This window comes from Maylandia zebra, linkage group LG4 (assembly GCF_041146795.1).
Source record: "Maylandia zebra isolate NMK-2024a linkage group LG4, Mzebra_GT3a, whole genome shotgun sequence".
In the NCBI taxonomy this organism is placed as follows: Eukaryota; Metazoa; Chordata; class Actinopteri; order Cichliformes; family Cichlidae; genus Maylandia; species Maylandia zebra.
This window is the reverse complement of record NC_135170.1, coordinates 34,450,751-34,475,615: the sequence shown is the minus strand read 5'-3', so window position 1 is coordinate 34,475,615 and position 24,865 is coordinate 34,450,751. Positions and strand designations below refer to the sequence as shown.

General features: G+C 41.7%; 2 protein-coding genes across 7 annotated transcripts in view; one reads left to right on the top strand and one right to left on the bottom strand.

Moving 5' to 3' along the window:
- The window catches only part of LOC143418413 (uncharacterized), a 145,254-nt gene that overhangs the window by 36,454 nt on the left and 83,935 nt on the right, over positions 1–24,865 (top strand). Inside the window, exons 4-5 of one of the 5 annotated variants that reach the window (XR_013098422.1) lie at positions 6,979–7,094; positions 8,203–8,371. The exons of 3 other annotated variants lie outside the window; for them this stretch is intronic. The gene's annotated coding sequence lies outside the window, so the exon portion shown is untranslated. Of the gene's footprint in view, positions 1–5,912; positions 6,047–6,978; positions 7,095–8,202; positions 8,372–24,865 lie in introns of those variants that run through there. One more of the 5 variants, XR_013098420.1, reaches the window with a different exon arrangement.
- Positions 1–24,865, bottom strand: part of grin2ca (glutamate receptor, ionotropic, N-methyl D-aspartate 2Ca) — a 79,289-nt gene that overhangs the window by 7,350 nt on the left and 47,074 nt on the right. For both annotated transcript variants that reach the window (XM_004556391.3, XM_076883446.1), the window contains exons 5-12: positions 20,400–20,611; positions 10,774–10,942; positions 9,026–9,179; positions 8,244–8,369; positions 5,898–6,127; positions 2,393–2,553; positions 2,088–2,275; positions 98–330 (exon numbers count right to left, since the gene is read on the bottom strand). In XM_004556391.3, the coding sequence (XP_004556448.3) occupies positions 98–330; positions 2,088–2,275; positions 2,393–2,553; positions 5,898–6,127; positions 8,244–8,369; positions 9,026–9,179; positions 10,774–10,942; positions 20,400–20,611 (1,473 nt within the window). The remainder of the gene's footprint in view (positions 1–97; positions 331–2,087; positions 2,276–2,392; positions 2,554–5,897; positions 6,128–8,243; positions 8,370–9,025; positions 9,180–10,773; positions 10,943–20,399; positions 20,612–24,865) is intronic.

Sequence of the window (24,865 nt, the reverse complement as noted above, 5' to 3'; positions counted from 1 at the left end):
ATTATAATAGATAGTTTTTTAGATTTTACTGACAGCACATGAATGCACTTAAAGCTACGTGGCTGATGAAAGTAACATAAACCACTTGGGTACTTACTCTGCTGATAGCTAGGAGGAAGTCCAAGCGCTCTGATTTGTGGACTGAATGTCGTAGTTTCCAGTAGAGGAGATGTTCCCAAGCAAAGACCAGCAGGCTCAGGCCCATGGCAACAAGCAGCATGTAGAAGACCCCCGCCATATTGTCAATGTCCAGCTTACTGCTCATGACTTCTTTCTTTTCATTACGGCAGATGCCAGTGAGCCAGACGGTCTGCAGCTTTTGTGTGTCACCTGTGAGCGAGGAGCACAGAATACAGGCTTAAGCTCTATTTGCATAACACTAGCAGTATTTTTAGGAGTAATAGAACACCCTCCAATCTCCTTTGAACATCATTCACATGGGATAATGAAATTCTTTCAGATAATCAGTACCCCAGATAAAACGGAGTAAAGTTGTTGTTTTTGCAAATTGAAAAATCCTGGGCAGACAGCGGTTGTTTGTCTAAAACAAGGGGTCTCAAACTGCAGCCCCACAGACCAGGTGGGAGCATGGGTAACATTTACCTGGCTGCAAGAAGGAAATGCACCTCTGTGAATTTAATTCATGCAAAGTTCATATTGAACTAAGCAGAAAACAAGACCAAGGTAGCATTTCTTTTCAGTTTCAGGATCACCTTTATTATAGTCATTTAGGTTTGTGCAGATGCAGACAACATATCCGTCTTGCTATGTTATGCGATTTCTCCACATGTTACTGACAACTGCGACTTGGACTTGTCTTGGTGCACGCATGCATGCACACACAAGTCCTTGCACGTATTTCTGCTTCCTTTGGAATAAATGTGCATGTGTGGAATGGCTGCACTGGTGCATCTCAAAATGAGAGAAAACGCAAGGATGGTTTCATTTTTAAATTAGAGCTTAACAGCCTCTACTACATACTACGTATGTATGCAGAGGTCATGGCGGACACTAGAGGAGAACCAGGTGAGATTTTTCCCAAACACTGGAGGACTCAGAACGACCTTAAATAATTAAGTAATTAATTAATTACAAAAAAGATCCAGGCAACTGATCAAATGATAACTTTCAACTTATTCTCACTAATTACAGTGTCTAAATCATGCTTTTTTTTTTGTGCTGTATAAATGACTCTCTCCAACTGCTGCAGCTGCAGCGTCTCTCGTAATGTTGGATAGGGGAAGTGCTCTCTGGTGTGTGTATTTCTCTGTCACCGGGAGCTGTAGTGCTCTGCTTGTTTTGTTCGATCAGTACAGTATGCATTACAGAGGGTGGAAAGTGCTACCTTAACAAGTGAACTTTAACCCCCAGCCCCTGTATGTCCTGCACCGATGCCATTGGTTATTTGTGATTTCTCAGGGGGACGATACGATGATCCACTGATGGAGACCATCGCCCAGCCTTATGGCTATTATTGCAAAGAAAGCTTTCACATCGCTGGCTCTAGCAAACATGTTAGCAGCGATATCAGTAAAAATAAAGCTACAAATCAAAAGAAACATAAACCACCATCCGGATCATCTGAAAACATTTTTTGGCAACACCAACAGTGTTGGCTCAGTCATTTGTTTGCTTCCTAAACTGCCTCCACAAAAACTGTGAGATCTTTATGTTTACGACAGCTGTTGTCTTCCTCTTCTTCCCTCTAGAATAAAAATCTTCCTGCCTAAATCGTGTGCCTTTGCTGCTGATCTGAGCAGTGATAAGTCTGACAGTGTGCTTTATTATCCAAATGTTTACCTACTGCATATTCTGCCAAAGGTTATGGGGATTTTGCCCGAGGCTTTGCAATAATTTGCCTAAGGACCTAATGAATCACATTTGATCTTATCTCATGAAAGTTTCTTTATTGCTTTTATGATCTTTCATTCTCTCATTCAGATACATTTTACTGTAATAATATTGTGTGGCCCTTTTATTACAACAGTATAGGTTTTGCTTTCAATCATTAGAATTTTTTCTTATTCAGCTTTATGGGAATACTGCAAATACAAATATTAAAGCAATCTATTAAATGAAGAATTTACCATCAGCCAGGAACTGGAGCAGGGCCAGGTCGATGGGTCGTTTCCAGCGTGAATCCTTCTGGAGTGCAATGCCATAACCAGTGGTAGCAAACACTTTGCCACTGCCAATTGTCACCAGCTTACAGCCTTCATCTTTGCCAGCCATGTAATTCAACACAGCAGCGTCATAGATAAAAGCATCCAGTTTCCTAGCAGGGTAAAGAAAAGGATTTTTACTCAAATGGACATCGTGTAATTGTCTGGCTCTTCTTTCAGTCACACGTCTGCTGTGAGGAGACTTTTTACGATTCCTGGCAGACACTTACCCTGTTTTGAGGCTGTTAAGGGCATCCTCCACTCCCTTCTGGTTGTATTTGACCATGTGGGCATGCATCTCGGGATAGTTACTCCTTATGTTGCGCTCTGTGCTGCCATTTGGGACGGTACCAAAGCGGAATGGAGGATACTGCTCCTGCGGCTTTTGAAACTGGAAGTAGAATAACAATTTTTAATGACAAAAATAATGCCGTTGATCGAATAAGTGTCTCAGGAGAGACGATGGCATATAGACATAGATTATTCAATCACTCTGATGTTTTATGAGGAAGCACTTCTCCTCATGTGAAAGAGAAATAAGAACAAGAAGGCTCAAGGAAAAACTGAAATGTGATGATTACAATTTCCATTAAAAAAAACTTGATCTTTGGATCCAATATTGTCTGTTTTCAGACAAAATAATTCACAGCATGCCGAAGGTTTTTTTGTTTGTTTGTTTTGTTTTGTTTTTTCATTGAAGGAAGTCTTTCTAAATTGAATACAACTAAACAATACAACTAAGCCCCACAATGCTGGTTGGTGGCTCCCGTATTGTGGTGTTTAGCTTCTAGATGTGGCTCTTGTAGGCTGTTCTGTTGGAGCTGATTGTGTCTGATTACAAGCTGAACATGCGGTTACTTTGTATAAAATTTCTGCATGTCAGAAAGACAGAGTGCTCGTGAACAGACTGACATTAAACACAAGTCGTCAGAGCAACCGAAGTGGCAGAGTACAGGTTACAGTGTTGGCATTATGAGGAACACCAGTGCAGTCTCCGCCCGTAACGTATCCCGTCTTCATATTTAGAAATGAAATATCAATATTGTGATAAAATGCACAGAGATTGATATGTAAACAAATTATATTTGTTTGTACAGTTATGCATTTCGTCACCTCGTTGCTCAAAAAAAGTTATTAATTTAACCAGTCCCGTTATCTGTTTTTTAATTTTCTCTAGGATTCATAATAATATAATCATTGTGATTTGTTTTTTCAAATTCTACTATGACTGTCTAATTATATTACAGTGAAAATCTGATAATGTGACAGATAATATGAGAAAACAGAGAAATGACATTTGCTGCAGTCTGCATGGCAGAAGCTAACACTTCTGGAGGAAATCACATCAGCTGCAGCACAGGCTGCTGACATCAGCCCAGGATCAGCGTTATTAATGGTCAGTCGGGGCCCTGTAGTACGAAGCAAGTACAACATACCCAGGATATCATTTCACCTCACTTACTCCAACACTGGCAATCAGGGTAAGCAGTCACACAAAGGTGGTTATCAACTCAATAAATCAACCCAGGGCTTTCAATCATGTTCTCATGAAATAGATGTCATTGGCATCATCTGACCACAAATAAGACTTCCCAAAGGAACATGAAACTATATTATCTTAAAAATAAGAGGCTACACTGACTATACAGACTGAAACCAACACAGCTGCTACAGAAAAACCGCCTGTATGAGTGACTGAAAGTCAGTGTGCAGTAGTGTAGTATCGCCTATCTGAAGCCAAGATGAAAAGGGCTGAACTATTAATGCTAGTATTAACGCTCTGTCATTAAGGCACCAATTAATTATTTTATTTTATTAAATTTTAGATGTGCGGAAGATTTTTAGTTTTCATTTTTTTCATCTGCAGAATGATCAACAAAATCCACCCAAGGATGTCAAACATACGACCCAGGGGCCAGAATCTGCCCAGCAACAGAAAAGCATTTTGGCCCACTAGAGGTTTTTTCACTAATAAAGACTTCCCACATGGTCATTCTTGGTACACTGAAGTAATTAAGTAATAGAAAAACATTTAAATGACTGAAAATTTCCCATCTGCTATAAAAACGTTTGGATCTACAGTAAAAAAAACCCAAAACAAACAGTGCTAGGCTGTGAGCTAACCGATGTTTTTCTGTAATTTTACACATTTATTTCTTACAGTTTAAGCCCAAAGAGTCACGCTGATAGATTTCTTTCATTTACTGAAGCAACATTTATTTACCTTGGAGAAAAACTGAGACGTTCTGTTGAAATTGCAAGTGTAGTTGAACTCCTTTACACTGACAGACGGGAGCTTCAGGGGAGTGGGCCGTATGTAGTTCACGGTGTAAAATGTGTTGGACATGCCTGGCTTAGACAGCGTGGAAATTTGATAAGGTCCGCAGGTACAAATGGACGTCCTGCTTTAGGGTTTTATATTAAGGAGCATAAACAATAAAATTGTTGTGAAATTATTTGCAGCCAACAGAAGAAATGTAAAGGACTAAAGCTGCAAATAAGAATCTTTAGACCCTCCTGGTGTCCACACAGAGTTCCCAGGGATCTTCCAGGGTGACGCTATTGTCTCAAGAACTGATTGGTCAGTAGGTGCTGATCTGATACCTGTTGATCTTTACAATTCAAGCCATCAGACATGAACTTCTGAACATCTGGCACATTATCCAAAAGTCAAAAATGAACAAATAAACGACACAGTATTTCTGATGTTTATCAGGAGTATCTGACCAACCTCCCTGAATCCACCTGGATGAAGATTTTGCAGAAAGCCATCAGAATAATGAATATTTTTCACCATCAACTCTGAAGAAAAAGCATGGCATGAACTGTGGTTATGGAGAATTATTACACCCCTACTTTAAAGGTTAGTGCCAAAAGAAGTTCGGGGTAGCGACGTGTTACCAACTTCCGACTTGCAAAAAGTTGTTGTGTAAGTGAAGTGCCTTTTCTGGACAAACGAGGTAATCATCTCCCTTAACACTGCAGTGCCTTGAAAGTAGCTGAGCTTGTCTCTATCACTCTCCTCTGATACAAGGTCACGTTCTGTGGTGTCTTCTTGTACCTCATTTACATTTACTTAACCTAAGGGGTTCGGCACAGCTGGACCAACAGCAGTTGAGCGCTCACTTCCCACCATGCTGCCAGGCAGAATTCCCTTTAATAATCTATGGGCTCACTGTCAGACTGATTCTGTTTCCTTCGCTGCATTGCAGAGTTAATGTATGATGAAACTGGAATTGTAAACGACTTTGCTAGACTCGTAATGAGCGGCGGACTGCTTGGTCTTTTCCTCAAATGCCTCTTTAATCCCTTCAGTTGCCTGCAAGCAAAAAGTCTGCAAATCATTTTTTGTGCTGATGGTTTAACATGGATTTCCTCGTCAATATTCCTATAAAACACATCCCCGGGCCAGACAAATATGCATAAGATAATACCAGAAAAATATAATCGCCGTCTACCCAGAAAATCCACTTGTGTATTATGTTTCACAGGCTTTCCGTTGACATCACCTTCCAAAGAGTCTGGCTGTGTAATTCAATTTCCCCACTTACTGTGTGAACCCTTTAGTGTTTTGCAGGGAAAGTGGAAAGTCACAGCTATGACATTGGCATTTCTGGATGTTTACACTTCATAGCTCTGCCACATGTTGTTTGCACTCCTAAAATAGAGCACTTTCCTAAGCTGTACATTAAACACAGCAACACGCTCAGGACGGTCAATGACAGAGGTCTGTACCTTTTTGTCACTCAGTCCGGACACTGTGTCGATGTACTGCTCCTGGATCATGAAGGCTGCCAGGTTGGCTGTGTAGGAAGCCAGGAAGATGACGGCAAAGAAAGCCCAGACCAGGACCATGATCTTGCTAGTGGTGCCCTTTGGATTCTCAACAGGGACAGAGTTATTGAAGACAATTCCCCACAGCAGCCACACAGACTTCCCGATGGTAAAGGTGGGACCTCCGGGATCTAGAAAGGATGAAGTAAAGAGGGGGCATTTAGTACCGGCCAAGACGATGACCCAAGTATCTGTGAAATCTAACATGTTTAAAATATTTATTTGTTAATTAATATCTTGACGTGTTTTTTGGTAACATATTAGTGATAGAGAAAACTTTAGGGATGAACAAACATAGTTATACTTATTGTTCAGACTTTCACTTCTGATGATAATTGAGTTTTTCCCCTAATGGCTCAATCACAGTAAACTAGAAATAGGAAGGCAACATCCTTGAAAATTGGTAGTTGCCTAGTAGTTTGGTGATTGCACAGGTTGGCTGGTGGGAGGCAACCAGTCTCCAAACAGTTACTGTACAATTTAGATCGACTGCAGTCACTCTGAGATGGACTGGTGAAGATGTGTGTGTGGATTATGTCAGTCAGTTTGCGCCATCTGTGATGTGACTCTTTGCAATTTGAGAACACACCGGCTGCAACTGGTATTTGATTAGATAAGTATATACAAAAGAACGTTGTCCAAGTTTGCCTATGTCAGCTTTCATTTAACTCTTTATTACCCAAATATTACTGACTGGTCTTGAGTTATTGGTGTAGTATTTCAGTCTAAATCAAACTGACTTATGCAGCAATAATATGTAACTGAATGTGCTGATGGTCACAAAGACACCAGTTGGGTAAATCTCAAGTTACATGTCAAAAAGAACATGATTGGTGTTTTATTATTTATTGTTATTGTTTTATTGTTTATATTGTTACCTTTGTGACGTCATATATGTCGTACTTTATAGAATATATAAAAATAAAGACTGCTGTAATAAAGATTAAATGGGTTTAACCCATATGTCCTTCATCCATTATAGAATACTTCATAGACCCACATGGCTCTGAAATTAAACTGCAGCGTCTCAATCTACCAGGCATCGATCCAACGTGGCCACTGTAAACAGGATTGGATATGAAACCTTTAACAAGTCAGGTCTGCCATGTTTTAAATCAGTTTTTAAAATTACATTAAAATGGTATTTTGCTGCTGCATACTGGAAAAAAGTTTGTTTGCTAGTTTAAAATGGAAAATGTATATCTTGATCAATATTTTCTGCATGGATTAAATTCCACTTTAAACTTTCCGAGAATGTTTGCGAATTCAGAAAAAATAAAAATGTAAAATGGTTTTGTGGGTGCAAAGATTTTAAGAAGATTTTCATGGATACAAATAACCAAAGTCCAAAATGACCCTCACTGAGCCCTAAATGCAGGTTAATTTTCCATTAGAGAAAAGCTCATTACGGTACCCAACACAGTATTTGGTAAATGTTGCTACCAATATATCATTGAATTTAAACAAAAGATGATTTTTTTTCTATCCTCTGGCAAACATTCACCTTAAAGAAGGAATGAGTCCTTGACAACTAAGAGTCTGAGGCTTTTAGCCGGATTAAATCATTATTCATCTCATGAGTTTACAAAACCTTTTAATTATATTTAATGGCAAAACACACCAATTACTGCAATATCTTTTCATTGCTTTAGATGACGGTTTGCAGTAGCCACCACAGAAGGACCGGCCAAAACAGATTGAGTAGCTCATTCCTGAACGAGGGGCTACCACTGTGGCAGGGACGTGGTTCGGTTATGAAAAGTATGCAAATTATGCAGCAAACCAATCCACCTCAGACACATCAAACCTCCTCTGCTACGTACACAATAATCACGTAAAAGAGTGTGGAGAGAGTTCATTGATGAGAAGTAAAAAGAACCGTCAGGTGCTCAAAATAAACCTTAGACTCAAACGTTAGAACAGGCTTTTCCCTGCAAGGCACCATCTAACGAAGACCCACGAAGATCATAGCGGCCATTACAACGTATCTCTATCAATATAATGTTTTGTGCATCGGTCAAAACACTCGACTTGAGGTACACAACACGCAGCGTAAAACAAGCTGCCTCGCAACGAGTGTCGGGTCAAAGTCTTGGAGGAAATTGGAGGAAAATTGCACTGTTTTAATAGATCTTTAGCCCCAATTAGCAGGTATCTGTGTCCTTGTAATACTTGCATGAAGTTTCTGTTTGGTTAATTGTTCGAGGGCTGAGGCGCTGATGGACTGGACCGGGTTAGGAGACTCACCTTTGGCACTGACCAGGCTGCGGTTATACCCAACTGGACTGCAGTATTCAAAGACAAAGACTGTGATGGCCACAACTGTGAGACACATGACGAACATCATCACCCACACGGCTGGACTGTAGGGTTCTGCGGGGACAGAGAGCACAGCCAATCGAGTGCACATGTTTGCAGATATATGCAAATATGAGTGTTTTATAGATGTTCAGGTACTTTACGTCTGTAGACCACGAGGTCACACTACAATAAACTGATAATTCGTAATGTGTCAATATTTGCAAAACACATAGATGGTATACTTTATTGATATCATTTGAAGTTCTGTTACTTTACGCTTTTCTTCAGTGAAGCTGTGACTAATAACATTACTACAGTGTGTCGGTTGGTGGTGCTGCCATCTGCCACAGGTCCACTGACCGTGGATCCAAACCTCGCACGGCCCCACTTCAAAGAGACTTGAAATATCCCCAGCCGAGTGAAATCATTTTACCCAGTACAAAGGTAATTATTGCAAACATCAATAAAATAGGTAGAAAAGTTTCAAAAGGTTTCCTGTGAAACTGCAGCAGCTCCTGACTGAGAAACCAAAACCTTGTAATGTTTTATTTTTGCATTTTTATATAACGATAAAGTGACTTTAAATGAAAGCGGTTGTGATGCCTCACATATTGCATGTCAGCCTAAAAAGGTCGAGATATGAGTTTCTTTATTTTCGCGTGTTTTCCGGCCTTTTGCACAGTGATGCTTTGATGTTAGTTAAAATGCTTCTAGGAAACATTCCTCACCTAAAAAAGCAGAAGGAGAGACCGTCCCATTACTCCGAGCCACCATCACGCTGATCCCTGTCTCCACAAACGGCACCGAGAAGTCAATAATCTCTGAGCGCTCTTCATTTATGGTCAGTGAACCGATGGCCATGTCGGCCCGTTTGTAGAACACCTGTGGCAGAAGAAGAGTCTCGATTTTATGTTTTTTATTGGATTTTTTTTGGGTGGTTGGGGTTGGATGTAGGTACAAACAGATAGCAGATGTTTGTATGATGTGATCATAAATCAAAGTCTTTGTAGCTACATAATACAGGACATCCTCTGCTGATGTTTGAGATAAATCTCATTTATCAGTGAAGTCGACACACTGGGCCTCTGCCCCTGAGGGTGATATACTTCCTGCTTCTTCCAGAGCTCAGCTAGCAGCCAGATGGACGCAGCTCAAAAGCAACTGCCAGTGTTATCCTGCCTTTTTTTTTCCCTCCAGTGCATTGTAACACATGATTTGCCATCTAATCCGTCTCTAATCCATCATAATGTATTGGAGCATATAGTATAATACCTATTACATAAAGTCACACTTACCAAATGTTAGAAGCTGGAAATGGAACAAGTGACTGAAGACTGCAGGCTCTGGATGGTCTGGCTGAAAAACGCTGATGCTATTTTTTTCTGATGTTTGAACCACAGCAGTGCAGTTCAGATTCCACTGTGACTTTGCAACCCTCCTTTTTTTGTTTCTATATAACACCACTGTTTATCATGCTGATGGAGAGCCGGTAGATTTACAGTCCAGACACTCATGCAAGCCATTAGCTCTCCTGCGGAGGTCGATGCCTCATTGAGCACAATAGCCTTCCTGTTTTTGATAAAAAAGGGTGTGTGTGTGTGTGTGTGTGGGGGGGGGTCCTACTAATGTTGTATCCTGCAACAACTCAGGAGAAGGGCCGGTCAGAGGAATCTGAAAGTACATCATTCACAAGGACACTTGCGCCTCCTTTTTGTGTTGACCCAGTCGACCTTGTCATACACATTTTCAATCAGAGACCAGACTTTTGTCTTCTTGAGGGTTTTTATTCTTATTTATTGTTGCCTGACACTCAGCATCAAAACGAACAATCCGACTTCTAGTTTCACTGTGCTTTCAGTTTCAGACGTGTTTTCTGGGTGACTTTTATCAAGCTCTCTTTATGCCTGCGTTGGTTCACTCCGGGTACTCTGACATCCACAGTCTGAGGACATGCATGTTGGTTAATTGCTAGACGTAGATGCGAATGCAAATTTGAGTGGTTGTCTGTCTCTGTGCATGTCCTTGCGATAGACTGGTGGCCTGTCCAGGGTGTACCCTGCCTCTCACCTTGGCTTACTGTGACCCTGAATTGGTTGTGCGGAACAACCTGGTTGGATAATTTCAGTGTTTCTTATGGATATTGTTGTCACCCTGCCCGGCAGGTGGGCAGCATGGCCTTTAGGAAGGCTTTTCTACACACCGTGGTTGTAATGAGTAGTTATTTGAGTTCCTGTTACCTTCCTATCAAGCAGTCAGGCCTCATCTCGTATAACTCCAGTCCTGTGGGATAGTTTACTCTCTGTAAACCCTAAAGATGGTTTTGTTTAAAAATCCCAGTAGATCAAGTTTCAGTTTCTGAAACATTCAGACCTGGATTTTTATGATGTAGATTTTGTTTCTTGTTTTTTTATAAAAGAGGGGGAAAAAAAGATTTTGTATCTTGAAACAAAACTAAACTAGCTGCTTTTGCTCATACCTCTCCGATCATCCCGTTCCAGATTCCTCGAACCAGCTTGCCGTGCTTGCCGTTGGTGACCAGGTAGAGGTCGTAGGAGAACTTTATGGTGCGGGACAGTTTCTTCAGGATGTCTATGCAGAAACCTTTACAGCACAGCTTTGTGTATGGCTCAGTGTGGCCTACGATACTGAAAGGGAACGAGAAAGGAAAAAGAGATCGGAACGCTGGGATACTGAATTTTTTTTTTAACATGTTTTCTTTGAGAAACTGCAGAAACAAACTATCTAAAACTGGAAGTTTTCTTCTTCTTCCTGTTTTGTAGACCCAACACATAGTCAGGTCATTTTTTACAAATGATTTGAGAAATGAGGAATGATTGACTGGAGTGGGATGAAGAGGTAATGAACAGCCATCGCTTCATCGTCAAAGCTGCGGTGGATGTTGGAGGGAAATTGTGAGCCACTCTACAGGCGTGCACATGATGTCTTGGTCCCAACAGATGGATGAACAGCTGGGTGGAACAAAACAATACATACAGACATAGTTAATGACACACAAACAATAGCAGACACTCATTGGAGGATTATCTGGGCTGAATGATGGCGTTTTTGTGGGATGGGATGCTAAGGATATGGCGATACGTTGGTAAGGTTTATGGTGAGGAGGGCCGTTGCCTGTGGTTCCATCAGTCAGTCTTTCAAGTTCACCAGTAAAACAAACTGGTTGGAATGAACTGTGTATTAGTTTCTGTTTAAATGCCTTGTGAAAATCCCTGCCACTCTTAGGCTCAGTCACTTCGATAATGAAGATAAACTTTAATGCGTTTGTCACACAGTGCTGCTCTAACAGCGTAACGACTGCCTCTTTCTGTGTTAGAACAGCATATAAAACGTAGCATTAAGGCTGGCAGGCGGCCACGTTTCTCGGCAATCGTTTCATCTTTTATTATTCAACTACCGCTGCAAAGCTTTTAATGCTGCATTAAAAATGCTATATTGTTCCTTGCAGCCATATCTTCTTCAGACTACAGTTTTAATGAAATATACCGGTGTAGTAGCGAGCACAAACCCAGCTGTCTGGGCCACAAAACAGACACAGCATGCCTTCTTAAATATTCTGCTGATCTTCAGACAGAGCAGGCAGCAGAAGCCCAGTGGACAGTTTCAGGCTTTGCATACTAAGTAAAATGGGCTGACGTAAGGTTTGAAATCAATTCTCCTTCTGCTTATCAGCAGGATTATGAGGAACGTGGCGATGAAAATGCCCTTCAGTTTCACACTAAGAAGATGACAGCAGCGATGTGAGCCAGGGAGAAGGACGGGAACACAAAGTCCCGTCTTGTAAAACACTTTGCTGTGATTTGGAGAAAAATGTGTCAGGGAGTCTGCATTCCTCTCTCCCTCCCTGTGCTGCGAACTTGGATCAGAATGTAAATATGAAGGCTTATTTCTGAGCGATTTTATTTACATAAAGCTATTAATTTAATGACTTTTGATTTTCTCCGTAGCGGTCACTGTCTATCACTCACAGGTAGGTTTTGTCCTGTCCAAGTCCAGCCTCAGAGAAAGTTACTCAGACACAGAAACATTGTGCAGTCTGATCCTGACAGTTAAAACATAATGTGTGGCGCTTATTTAAATTTGTACATTTTTAGTGATTTGTATTCAGAAGTTTAAGCTGCGTTTGAAGATTAATTATCAAGAATCTCGACTTTAAAGCAGATTATGTTCCTGTTTAAGACACAAATCAAATCAAACGTTCTGAATCTACACTGAAAATGGTGAAATGACACGTAAAGGATCAGGATACAGTGCAGTGGTGGTGTCGGTGACCAGTGTTGGTCAAGTTACTTGAAAAAAATAATTAGTTACTGATTACTTCTCCAAAAAAGTATACCTGTTTACTGATTACTTATTTCCAAAAGTAATTAGTTACTTAGTTACTTTTCAAAAACATGATGCACAACCTGAAAACGTAATAAAGCAATAAACCTTTCAGCCCAATGCTATTTTATGCATAATCCATCACATAAAACTGAATCAAATGGAAAGCCTCTTTTTAAATTATTGGTTTTAATCTTTTAACTTTATGCACATTGCATCAAGCAAAAATTAAATTAAATGCAACAGTCTGTGACTGGAAGAAATGTGTTTAACATTTAAACCTATTTCCTACATATTCCAGTATATAAAATAAAATAATGTTTTGTGTTTACACTCTTTCAAATAGATGCAAGTAAAACACAGCAAAAAATAAATAAAATCAAAGATTCAGCAGCTCTGAGTCCTGTCGCTCTTAAATCTGTTGTCACCTGTTCAGCAGGAGTGGGGCGGGTGGAGGTTTGCCCACAGCGGTCATGTCAGTGGGAGGATCCGGGGGTGTCCCTGTGAATGTCACATTCCCGTGGCAGCGCGCTCGGTGCTCAGATTTGAAGTTAAATTTTTTGCTGTAGAAAGAAGTTTCTTCCAACGCAGAGTGAACAGCGCACGCTAATGTTTTCGTCACTTTTAAATATATTTTAAATAAATATAAATACGTCCACGCTTTAAACGCTGCCTGGTCGTACTCTCCCCTGCACTCCATGTTATCCATGTTGATCTGCACACGTCTGCCGCTGCCACAGACGTGTGCAGCGCTTACGTCATTGTCATGAGACACTCTCACAAACAAAACCACGACGGTTTATAGCGCCGTAACGCAGCGTGCTTACGGGGAAGTAACAATAATCTAATCGCTGTTTTTGCAATAGTAATTCCTTACATTACTTATTTCTTGAAGTAAGTCATCAGTTTACACCCATCTCTGTTAGTGACAAAACTGCAAACTGGTTATTACCCATCCACATGACCTGTTATCTTCAGTTTCACTGGACGCTTGGAGGCCTGATCATGCCAGCACTGTTTGCATCCATCCATCCATTTTCTCCCACTTATTCAGAAGAAAATAACACGTAACTTGTGTTGCTAATTTTATTATTTACCTAGACTAACTGCTGCTAAATAAGCTACATAAAATGACCCCAACTGGTGAAGTCGTTTTCCACTCAACAGTTTTGTAATCCAGTCGTCTAAATTCCCAATCCGGATCTCTCCTGACGACCTGTTTCGTCCACATTTTTCTGTTTTGTGGGTGTAAATCTGCCTGCCTTTGTTGTGCCCTTATTGATGTAAAAACTCAAAAACCAAGTGCTTGCTAAACTAGTGGTGCGAAGATATTAGAAGAAAAAGATGAAGTCAAACTAAGACGAATGAATGTTGAAGGGTTTGCTGATGCCGCTGTGCTCGCTAACAGGATTTTCCTGGATCCTTTATTATTGTGCGTGTTTGATAGTGCTTCCGAAAAAGAGGCATTTGTGAAAAAGTTGCCAACAATTGAGTCACAGTTGTGTGGGTAGGATCTGTTTCTAATTGTTCTGAGTGAAACTGGCCGTATGGGAGATAATTTCCGACAAACTTGATCCATTTTGTGTTATTTGGTGTTGGAGAATGTGGCGTTCTACCATCAAATGATTATTTCCTTCAGTGAGCAATCCCGTATGGTGCATGAGGTGGGCAGTGTGAGATAATGTGGCTGCAAAGTAGTGAGCCATGGGTGCAATGCAGAGAGCACTAATGACACATCACCCCTAACCTCCCCCAGACCTTCAGTCTAATGGACTCTGCACCCGCACATCAGGACGGGGAGTCAATGAGACGAAAAGGCGAGGCTGCGAGGAGGAGCAGAGCCACGACAAACAGAAACAAACAAACACTTTAGAGGGAAACGAGGCTGCCACAGTACACCCCGAGTAAACACAGCGCTCCCAACATCCCTCGTCTCACCAGCTGCCAGGGTTCAGGGCTGGGCCTTAAATCAGCTGCCAGTCGCATTAAAATGGGTCTTTGGGAATCATTGCGTGTGTGTGTGTGTCTGTGTGTGAGAGAGAGAGACAGAGGTAGTTTATTCCTTGTGGACATTCTTGGAATATTGTTTTGATGGTGCTCTATGGATGGTGACAGTATGTGCCATTTTTTTCCCCGTGTGCACGTTCATTTCCATCCGTATCCCCTTCTTGGGAAAATTAAACTCATCACTCTCATTGAGAACCTCTTCAAGTCTTCACCTCTTAAAGGAGCTGTAAATTTGCCCCAGGTGATTTTTTTCTTAAATATTGGGCTAAATTAGATTAGTTTGCAGAGCTTTTGGTGATGCTGAATCTGCTTTTTTGAGGAAACAGGACAAAATATCTGAGGATTTGTAAAGTGAGATAATGGAGAGGAAAGAACAGACAGAAACATGTCCATGCTCAGTTTTTCCCCACACACAGACTTTTACATACAGTATATGTGGAGGTTTAATCGGTTTACTAATGGACTGTCCCCTCACTTATATTTTTAAAAGTTTAACCAGTTAGCCCGGCACTTCCTGTCTCATTGGCATCCTGGTGAGCACATCCTGTGACAGTGTCACTGTCTTTGACTCCACCTGGCAGCAGAATTAACAGAATCCGCATCTATGGAAAACACCGGTGCACAATTATTGTATAGTTGTTGTTTAAATTTCCAGATTAATAGTGGAAGATTTTAAGTGCAGATTATTGTTGTTTTCTGCATTTTTAATGTAATTTTTTACATTTCTGTAGGGGGATCAGTGGGGATTGGTAGAGAGAGGAGAAACACGGCAGCAGTTTTCCAGCTGAAATTGATTTTGGGGGATGATGAAACACAGCGGTTTTAGGTGTAGGTGATCTTTAAACAGCCTGATACACCCATTCATGAACCAGGCTGCCTGTCATTTGTACACATGGATTTGCTGACCATTCCGCTGGAACTGTAACACTTCCAACATGGAAGTCGGACAGCTGCAGCTGAGTCAGGAAGCCTCACTAAGTGCACATCGATCCTCTTCTAACATCTTTATTTTCCCGTGTCCCGCCCAAAAAATCTGTTTTTGAAGCACTGATTGGTTAATAGCCACCTTATGAACCTTTAATAAAGAGAATAAATGGTAAATGGCCTGTATTTATATAGCGCTTTACTAGTCCCTAAGGACCCCAAAGCGCTTTACATATCCAGTCATCCACACATTCACACACAGGTGATGGCAGCTACATTGTAGCCACAGCCACCCTGGAGCGCACTGACAGAGGCGAGGCTGCCGGACACTGGTGCCACCGGGCCCTCTGACCACCACCAGTAGGCAACGGGTGAAGTGTCTTGCCCAAGGCCACAACGACGGAGACTGTCCGAGCCGGGGCTCGAACCGGCAACCTTCCGATTACAAGGCGAACGCCCAACTCTTGAGCCACGATCGCCATAATAATGATGATAGTAATCTGAAGACAACAATAAGACATAATTGATATATCCCAGAAGTTGGGAAATTGCATCACAGCAGTCGACACATAAATAAATAACAGAGTATAGTTTGATACAGTTTATCACCTGCTTAAGGTGCAGAAGCAGCAAAGCAAACTTTGAAAAAACGCTTGTACTTTTAAGGAGCTTGGAAAGAAAGCGACTGGACCTTTTACCTCTCATCTGACAAGTTTCTTCTTCACTCTTATTTTTAATTCCTTTACGTCTGTACCTCAAGTTATTTTGCCTTTACTGAAATGTCTTTTAGGCTTATTGGACAGTACTTTGAAATAGCCTTTCACTTTATGAATACACCTGCATTACCCTCCCCAAAAATTCGATTATGGTTGGGGTTCCCTGTGGAGTGAGCGAGCTCTAATCTGTTTTATATCACTGAATAGATAAAGGTGCTTTATGGACTCGTGGGCCACAAAAGGAAACAAACAGAAAATCACGTATTGAGATGCAGCGATGAAACGAGCCTTCCGCTTTTTAGAGTTCATTAAGTTGTAGAAAAACAAACGTGATTGTCATTTAATATCCTAAATTTGGAGTTTTTGGAGCTTTTTTAATGAAGGTGGAGGATTAAGGAAGCAGGTCAGGTTTCCTGGTGGTCTTTGGGGGTTTTTACCTTTCAGTAAGACATCTCAACAACCTCATGGGGCAGCTCTGTTCATGACAAGGACTCCTACTGTGACTGAGCAGTGAGCTGGTAAACACACTGTATATATGAGGGAGTGCTGAGACTACACTATCCTCTGAGACCATCAATGTGTAAATTTACTTAGTGCAACTTTCTAGTACTGCGTATAGATCGTTTGGCTCTCAGGCTCCGGGAGCGCATCTGCTGCTGCACTCAGTCTCAGCTTTAATGAAATCATCTTATCATCTAACTCCCATCGAATGCAGCTAATGTGTGATGACATTATCTTCTCAGGTCAATACTACCCTTCACCAGGGCATTAACTCTGAATTAGTCTTTGCCAGAGTGCTTTGAGGTAGAACCAGCTCCCTGCTGTTCAAAGACAGCGAGGAAGCGAGATTTTTCTGATCCGACAGGAGAACGTGCGCGACTCAAAAGGAAGAGCTCGTGGTAACTGCTGCGAGCTGCTTTTGCCAAGTCCTGACAAACGCCGGTGTCTGTTTGTCAGGCCTCTCTGAGGACGCGTGAGTGAATCACACAGATGGTCTGCTTGGCAAGCTGCGTGCATGGCCCAGGGGTTGAGGGATTGAAACGGAGAATCTGCATGACCAGTGGCTTCTCATTTAGAAAGCACTGACATGGGTCTGAGTTGTAATCATGTTTAGTGCTGAAGGGGAATTTGGAACTGTTGTCGAGATTCAGATAAAGAAAGATGGTGCTTTCAAGAGGCTGAGGGGGAAATTGGCCGACCACTATCGGGAATGCATATTAAAATGTGTGTAACCTGCAAGTTCTAAAAGTGTTTTCTCATACAGAGAAGTGTATGAAAATAAGTTAACTCCAGTTGGTCAGTATTTTACACAGATGTAGATTTTCTGTTTGAGGGGTTAGAGATTATACACACGTAAATACATGTGTGTCAGAGAGGACCGAACAATGCAATCAGCTGAGGATATCTGTGGAGAAGCAGCTCTCCTCCACAATCCTCCACAATCTCAGACTGCAGGTGCTGACTGTAGTCCTCGCTCTGCTCTGCAGCCTCGATGTTTAATTGCATTATGGATTTATTCTTCTTGGCTAGGCGGTAAAATCTCAGATCAGTCTAACTCTAGACTTATTTATTCCAAATAAATCCTTTCCACGTATAAATATATTCCTGCATAGTTTTGTAGCTGAAGTGGACATCTGATAGTTTAGGTCAGGGATGATGAACTCCAGGCCTCAAGGGCCAGTGTCCTGCAGGTTTTAGATCTCACCTAAATCAAATGATTAGTTCATTACCAGGCCTCTGGAGAACTTCAAGACACGTTGAAGAGGTCATTTAGCCATTTAAATCAGCTGTGATGGATCAAAGACACATCACACGTCACAATGATGGCTACATTGTTGCCATTCCCTTTCCAAATACTCCATGAATATAAGCGCATGCTGCTTTGCTCTGTCTTTTGTTAGTGTTGCAAAGGGATTACTTTTGAATTGGCAGAACAGGCAATCTGAAGACATCACTCAGGTGGCCACTCTCACCAGTCTCTGACAATTCAGACTAAATGAATGATAAATAAAACCTATAGATGAAGTCCTCAGTGTGTCTGTACTCAAGGATCCATCACAGTCCATCTAGTCACCCTTCATTGGTGCCGGATGCTTCGTTGGACCCCTCTTTGCCTCCGTCTTCTTTTTCCTTGGATTTTTGTTCGGCTCTGTGAAAACGTTTCATTGTTTGACAAGAGGAATTACGCTCTTTCTGTACTGGCAGGATGATTTGGTCAGCATGAGCGATTAAGCACTCCAGCGCTTCATAACACTGAAGGGACGTGATCTTCATCTTCCATCCCCTTCATGTCGTTAACGCCATTGTCAGTAATGGATAATAGCCTGTGCTTCTCCCCCCCCACTAATGAACACCAATATCAGTCTCTAGGTGTTCGGGATTGATGACATGGCCTAATCGTCCCATCTAATTGATACCCCTCCATGCAGCGCGTACATTTCCCTGATTGGGTCACAGAGTGATTTCCGGGATATTGCACTCTGGCCAAGCAGCCTAATGAGCATCTCACCATTGAGTGATAAGAAGTCATGCATGCGCTAATGGCAGAGGAAGAGTCTCTTAATCTCACACCTAATGGCACTCTCAAGTTAGTCACAGAATCAATTAAAATGGGCACGTTAACATGTGAGTGTGCATGTGGGACTGTGCGGTAAAGTGGGTTCACATAAGACGTGTGTGTGGCTGAGATGATCAACACATGTTGAAATGACCTGACCAGCTCTTGCCGTATATTCAGGGAGACCAAATGGCACCTGAAGATAAAGACACAACAGCAGCTGCCTAGCAAATTGATAACAAACCAACAGCATGTTTAAAAAGCATGTTAGCGCTTTGAGTTGAAACCCTCATGTAAGAACCGGTCCATTTATCTCTTTCTAGTAATAAACATGTGGAGTCACCGATGACTTCTACACAAGATCAAAGTTAACGAGCTCAAATCTGTACAAGGGAATGAAAATATAAACCTTGTCTTGGACTTTATTTTAGACGTTTTCACCTTCATCCTGCCAACATATTTAACATACATGGAGTAGAATAATTTACTGTAAGAATCAAAGTTGCCCAAAATTGTAGGTGGAATTGCCCATAAAGAAACAGAAAACATTTAATATACAGCACTGTGCAAAATTTTTAGGCTGGTGTGAAAAAATGCTGTAGACAAAGAAAGTTTTCAGAAGTGTAAATGATCGTTTATTGGCCCCAAATGTTTTCTGCAGCAGGACAACGACCCCGACCGTACAGCCAAAGTCATTAAGAACTATCTACAGCATAAAGAAGAACAAGTAGTACTGAAAGTGATGGTACGGCCCCCACAGAGCCCTGATCTCAACATCATCGAGTGTGTCAGGATTACATGACATCCACAGAAGATCTGTGGTTAGTTCTCCAAGATGTCTGGAACAAGCTACCAGCCGAGTTCCTTCAAAAACTGTGTGCAAGTGTACCTAGAAGAAGGCAAAGGGTGGTCACAGCAAACATTTCTCTTTTGTTCATTCGCTGCATTTTGTTGATTGATGAAAATAAATGATTAACACTTTGTTTACAGCATTTTTTCCTCACCTGCATAAATCTTTTGCACAGTGCTGTCTGTGGCATCGTTAGAAGGAAGCCAATTGTATAAAAAATAAAATCGGGAAGATAAATAAAAAAATCTGTAAAGTATGATATTGTTCTCTGCACAGACCCCAGTCGACGGGGTGACGACTAAAGTACAAATTGACTTCAGCTAATTAAAATGTATTTCACATGTAACTTTGCCATAAGGCCAAGGTTAAACTTGGCTGTTAGCTTAATGCGCTCTGCAAGCTGTTGTCCGAACTCGTACTCTGTTGGTCAGCGATATTCTTATTACAAACTCCATTCCCCATCTGCTACATTAGCCTCCTGTCCCAGTGGTTACACCCTGTAGTGTTTGGAGTAATTGGCTTGCAAAACAACTGAATGTGAAATGTGTAATTAATCAACTTATGATATGTGATGCTATTCATCTGATTTTCAGCTTTTAACTCCACCCTGTGAGCGTTAATTAGGATAGCACTGAAAATGCAACATCTGTCTCGTCAGCAGGAAAAATGAAAGATTTAATAGGAATCTTTGGAGCCACTTCACTTACGTCTCGGTCTTATTGGACTGTCGTCGGCAGGGCACGGTGTTGCTAACACAGGTACCAGTCACGGGGTCCACTGCCTCCACAATGACAAAGGGCCGCTCCTCCAGTGTGGCCACTGTGAGGTGCCTGTAATCTGACACGGGCTCTAAGTAGCTGCCAAACCGCGGCCAGACGGGGTATCTCATCTGCAGGATCCCCATTTCATAGGTGCCCACCTGAAGGTACAGAGAGAGGAGGGGAGTGGATTAATGCGAAGCAGTGAAAAATCCCTGCACCAAACTCCAGATGGCTTCTGTGGTTCTGATTTGTTACAGCAGCGAGGCACAGAAATAAACATGGATTTGGGGGAACAGCCACATAAATAAACTCCAGAGGATCCTGGAAATCTGTTTAGCCGAGCCACAAAACTACATAAAAATAATTGTATAATATTGAGAAAATAAGCCCCTCATGCATGAGGACAGAAGTGCGTAACCCCGTCTATCTCAGTCTCCACTCTTAATACACTTGTCCTCAATCCTCTAACTGTATGTGCTGTTTTGACATGTTGCGATTTGAGCGTCTGGTCCCGGCGCAGAGAGCAGAGTTTTAGTTCCTGGACAGTTTAGAGGAAATTGATTTTTTTTGTCACTGGGGATGTAGAGAGCACAATTATACATCTAATGCAATGAAAGCAATTCCACCCCCGCTTTATTACCAGGGAGCTAATTTTAATTGGATGTTGTGGGGAAATGAGCATTCACGAGCAAGCTGAATACATAATAAAGATCAGAAATTAAACATTTCAGTCTCACTGATTTAAAGAAGCCGTGACCTGTTCAGCTCCACTGATTGGCCCTTCTGACTCACCCTCCTTTAATCAGCCTCACAAATAAGGAGTGAATGTTGCGTTGGACCGGTTGGTCCCAGTGTACCACAAACACTGACACGTCAGATTGATTTTTAAATGCTGTTTTTCGTGCCACAGTGTAGTAAATGAATGGCAAACAGACTTTCACAGTTTCACAGGTACAAGCAGCTGCAGTTAGTTTACTCCCAGAGAAGCATGACCTTTCTGAGAGTTGGACCAGAAACCCAAATGTAAACAGGTGCTACTTTAAAACATTTTAAACATCCATCCATCCATTTTTCCCTCTCTCCCTCCCAGCTGTCATTGGACCAGAGTACACACCGTGGCCAGTGTAGAGGATCAGCAGCGGTGAAATATTTCCGTTTCACTCTGGCAATATGAAAACATGAAGAATTAGTCAAGTCCAGAAACACCAGCTTTCAATCCAGAGCACGTTCTACGTCTGCTAAATTGTAGTGTGGCTCCCTGTCTCGTTTGCAACAGTTTTGGCTAAAACCTTTGAAGAATATTCTATCCTAGCGTCAAACAGAAAACAACAACGACATTAATCTGCCCTCTCGCTCATTTGAACAGGGATTGCTGCAGATTCACAGAGAAGATGGCAGCGCAGACAAATCTGGTAACAAACTCGGCACCAGTGCGGAGTCATCTGGCAAACTCCAGCATTGCAAACACATGCAGGTCCTGGTAGATTTGGCAACAAATGATGTTCAGAAGCAGAGACAAAGTCATACACAAAACTGAACATGGTCATTAAGATTTGTTCTGAAAGTGCTACATGCAACTTTTCCCAGTGTTTGAGCAGATTGACTTGGAAAGTGAGACCTTTCCCAACATTCTTGCTTCGGTGAAAATCCAAAGTGAGCAACAATAAATTACCGGGAGGTAGAAATGGAGTCCATTACTCACTAATTAAACGAATGACTGCCTCCCAGCACAACACAGACTCCAGCACAAATGCTACAAGGAGGTCAAAATGAAAACTGATGTGGCTTCAGGTTAATGGCTAATGACGTTGTTAGCAGGCAAGTGAGCTAAGGTTAGTGAAACTCAGCAACGCCCAGTGCTAGGCGTGCAAATCCATCTCCTGTTGCAAAACACTGACTTGTGTGGATGTGGTCGGCTAACCAGACAGACCAGAGTCATCATCCAGCCCTCACAGACCCTGGTCTGGATGATCACATCTCAAATACAAAGGACCAAGTGAAAGAAAATGACCAACAAGACAAGTTTTGATCTGTTTAAACAAAGCAGCGGCTTTGAAGGATGTTTCTTTGTCGCGATGAATGATTTTCCTGCCCCCTTATGACTCAGTTACTCTAGACCAGGGGTGTCCAACTCCAGGCCTCAAGGGCCAGTGTCCTGCAGGTTTTAGATCTCACCCTGGGTCAACACACCTGAATCACATGATTAGTTCATTACCTGGCTCTGGAGAACTTCAAGAGATGTTGAGGAGATAATTTAGCCATTTAAGTCAGCTGTGATGGATCAAGGAAACGTCTAAAACCTGCAGGACACCGGCCCTCGGGGCCAGGAGTTGGACACCCCCTGCCCTAGACCAATGGCACAAAACAGGACAAATCACATTTGGCCTCTGATAGCGATCTGACTCGAACCTGCAGTCACATTCAGAGACGTTGGCACATGTTTGCAAATTGTTGCTCAATTTGCAGATACTTCACAGTCAGTCTGATCCAGTCTGCACCATGAACACAATCCATCTGCGTTGCGTCTCCTTGCGACATGAAACTCGACTCAACTTTTTGTGGTTCTTACATAAAAGCATTTCTCAGTTAAATCGCAGTCCTTCAGGAGTTATGTCACTATTTGTGGAGGAGTTATTGAATTTCTGGACTCTTTGCCACTTTATGTAACTGCCAACTTAATATCATTTAATAATCCAACTAACCGCAGATTGACTCCGTGTTATTGCTTCGAAGACGGCAGCTGACTGCGAACAGTCGCAGACCCGATCACCGTCTTTAAAGCACCCGTTTCAAAGGCAGCGAGACTGTAAAATTATTGCACGTGGTTGCAATTATTTTGTATTTCTGCCAGTTTAAAACAGTAAACCTAATACTTGAGTGTAGGTCAAAGTCGCAATGTATCTCAGTTGTCTCCATCTACATCAATCACCTAGACACATTTTTAAAATAGTCGGCGCCTTTTTGTTTCGTGTAGATGAAACGATTCCACTTGAGTTTTACTTCTGGCAGTGAGGTATTTGGGACAAATGTGAGCTTATTGATATTTAAACAAAATTCTTTCTAGTTCACTTGACTGTGCTTCTGTAAATGTCATCAACTTCCTGGAGAGCTAAAAAAAAGCGCCAGTCTGAACACAATGTTTTTCCTCCCACATAATCTCTGCTGTTTATGCAGGAAGGGGGGCAATCCTATCTCATCATGCCAGTCAGTAAAGCCTGTCACAGTGAAATGGAAAAAAACTGAACGTCGACAGAAAAGTGCAAATATCTCAGGTCTCCCTGGACCTCACGGTTATTCTTCTTTCCTGCCAGTCATATCGATCAGTCCACTGTTATAGTATCATCCCACTCTTGGGCATTTAGTCACTCAGAATTTCAATTTACAAGAGAACGTACTGAGATGAGTGAAACAAAAAAAGAAACTCTTTTGCCTGTGGCTGCTTAGACTGTGAAATCTTCATTGTTCATTCATCTGAGACATCGGTAAAAAGACGTTTGTGTTTCACGCAGCACCTAAGCAAGAATAAGGAATGGGAAACTTAATTTATAGCAAACACTGTCATGAGAGTTTTAATTCTATTATTAATTGTCTGGAAAGAGAACTGGTTGTTTATATCACAGAAAATCTGTCGGGAAAGTGCAACTGGATCCATCTTTCCAGTTAAATCCTTTTCAGTGGTGAGGTTCTACTTTCAGGGTTTGTAAGTGTTGCATGCAGCTAAAAAATTGCAGATAACGGCAATGACAGGAACACTTCTCGTCATTCTCAGGGCCCTTTTCTTTCCGTCTCCACTTTCTTTTGTCATGCTCTCTCTCTCACTCTCTCTCTTGCTCTTTCCAAATGACTTTGAGTTGTACATCTGTGGAAACAGCTGAACAATGACTCTTGGCAAGTTCCATATTAGGCCTGGCCGATAAGAGCGTTGTAGTGATGTAGGGTTTTTTTAATAAGTTAAAAAAATATGAGGCGTGTAATGCCAGGCAGCAGCCTAAAAACTGTGAGGCTGCTTGTACAGAGATGATGTATGAATGTAACAGGCCGGCTGCCTCTGCATGTGTACAATACAAAGGCTGGTAAAAAGGAAATCAAAAGGTGGAATTGATTTTCAGCTTTCAGAGAATAGAGGCAACAGAAAGTGGAGCACACGAAATGGATTGCCTCACACTTCTTAGACAAATTTTTGTGAAATGAGTGCAGTGTTGTTCTTCCAGGGAACGGGAGAAATGTATTTTTCCTCCCCAGAAAGGTTTATGTAAAGGTCAGCACGCTAGGAATGAGCAGTGCTGGAGTCGGGGGGTGATTGGGAGGACACATGCAAGTCTGTCGCCCACATTTCATATTTTATGTGAAAGTGTTTCTGAGTCAATACGACTAACGTCTTATGCTAAACTCAGCTGAGCTGCTTGTCACAT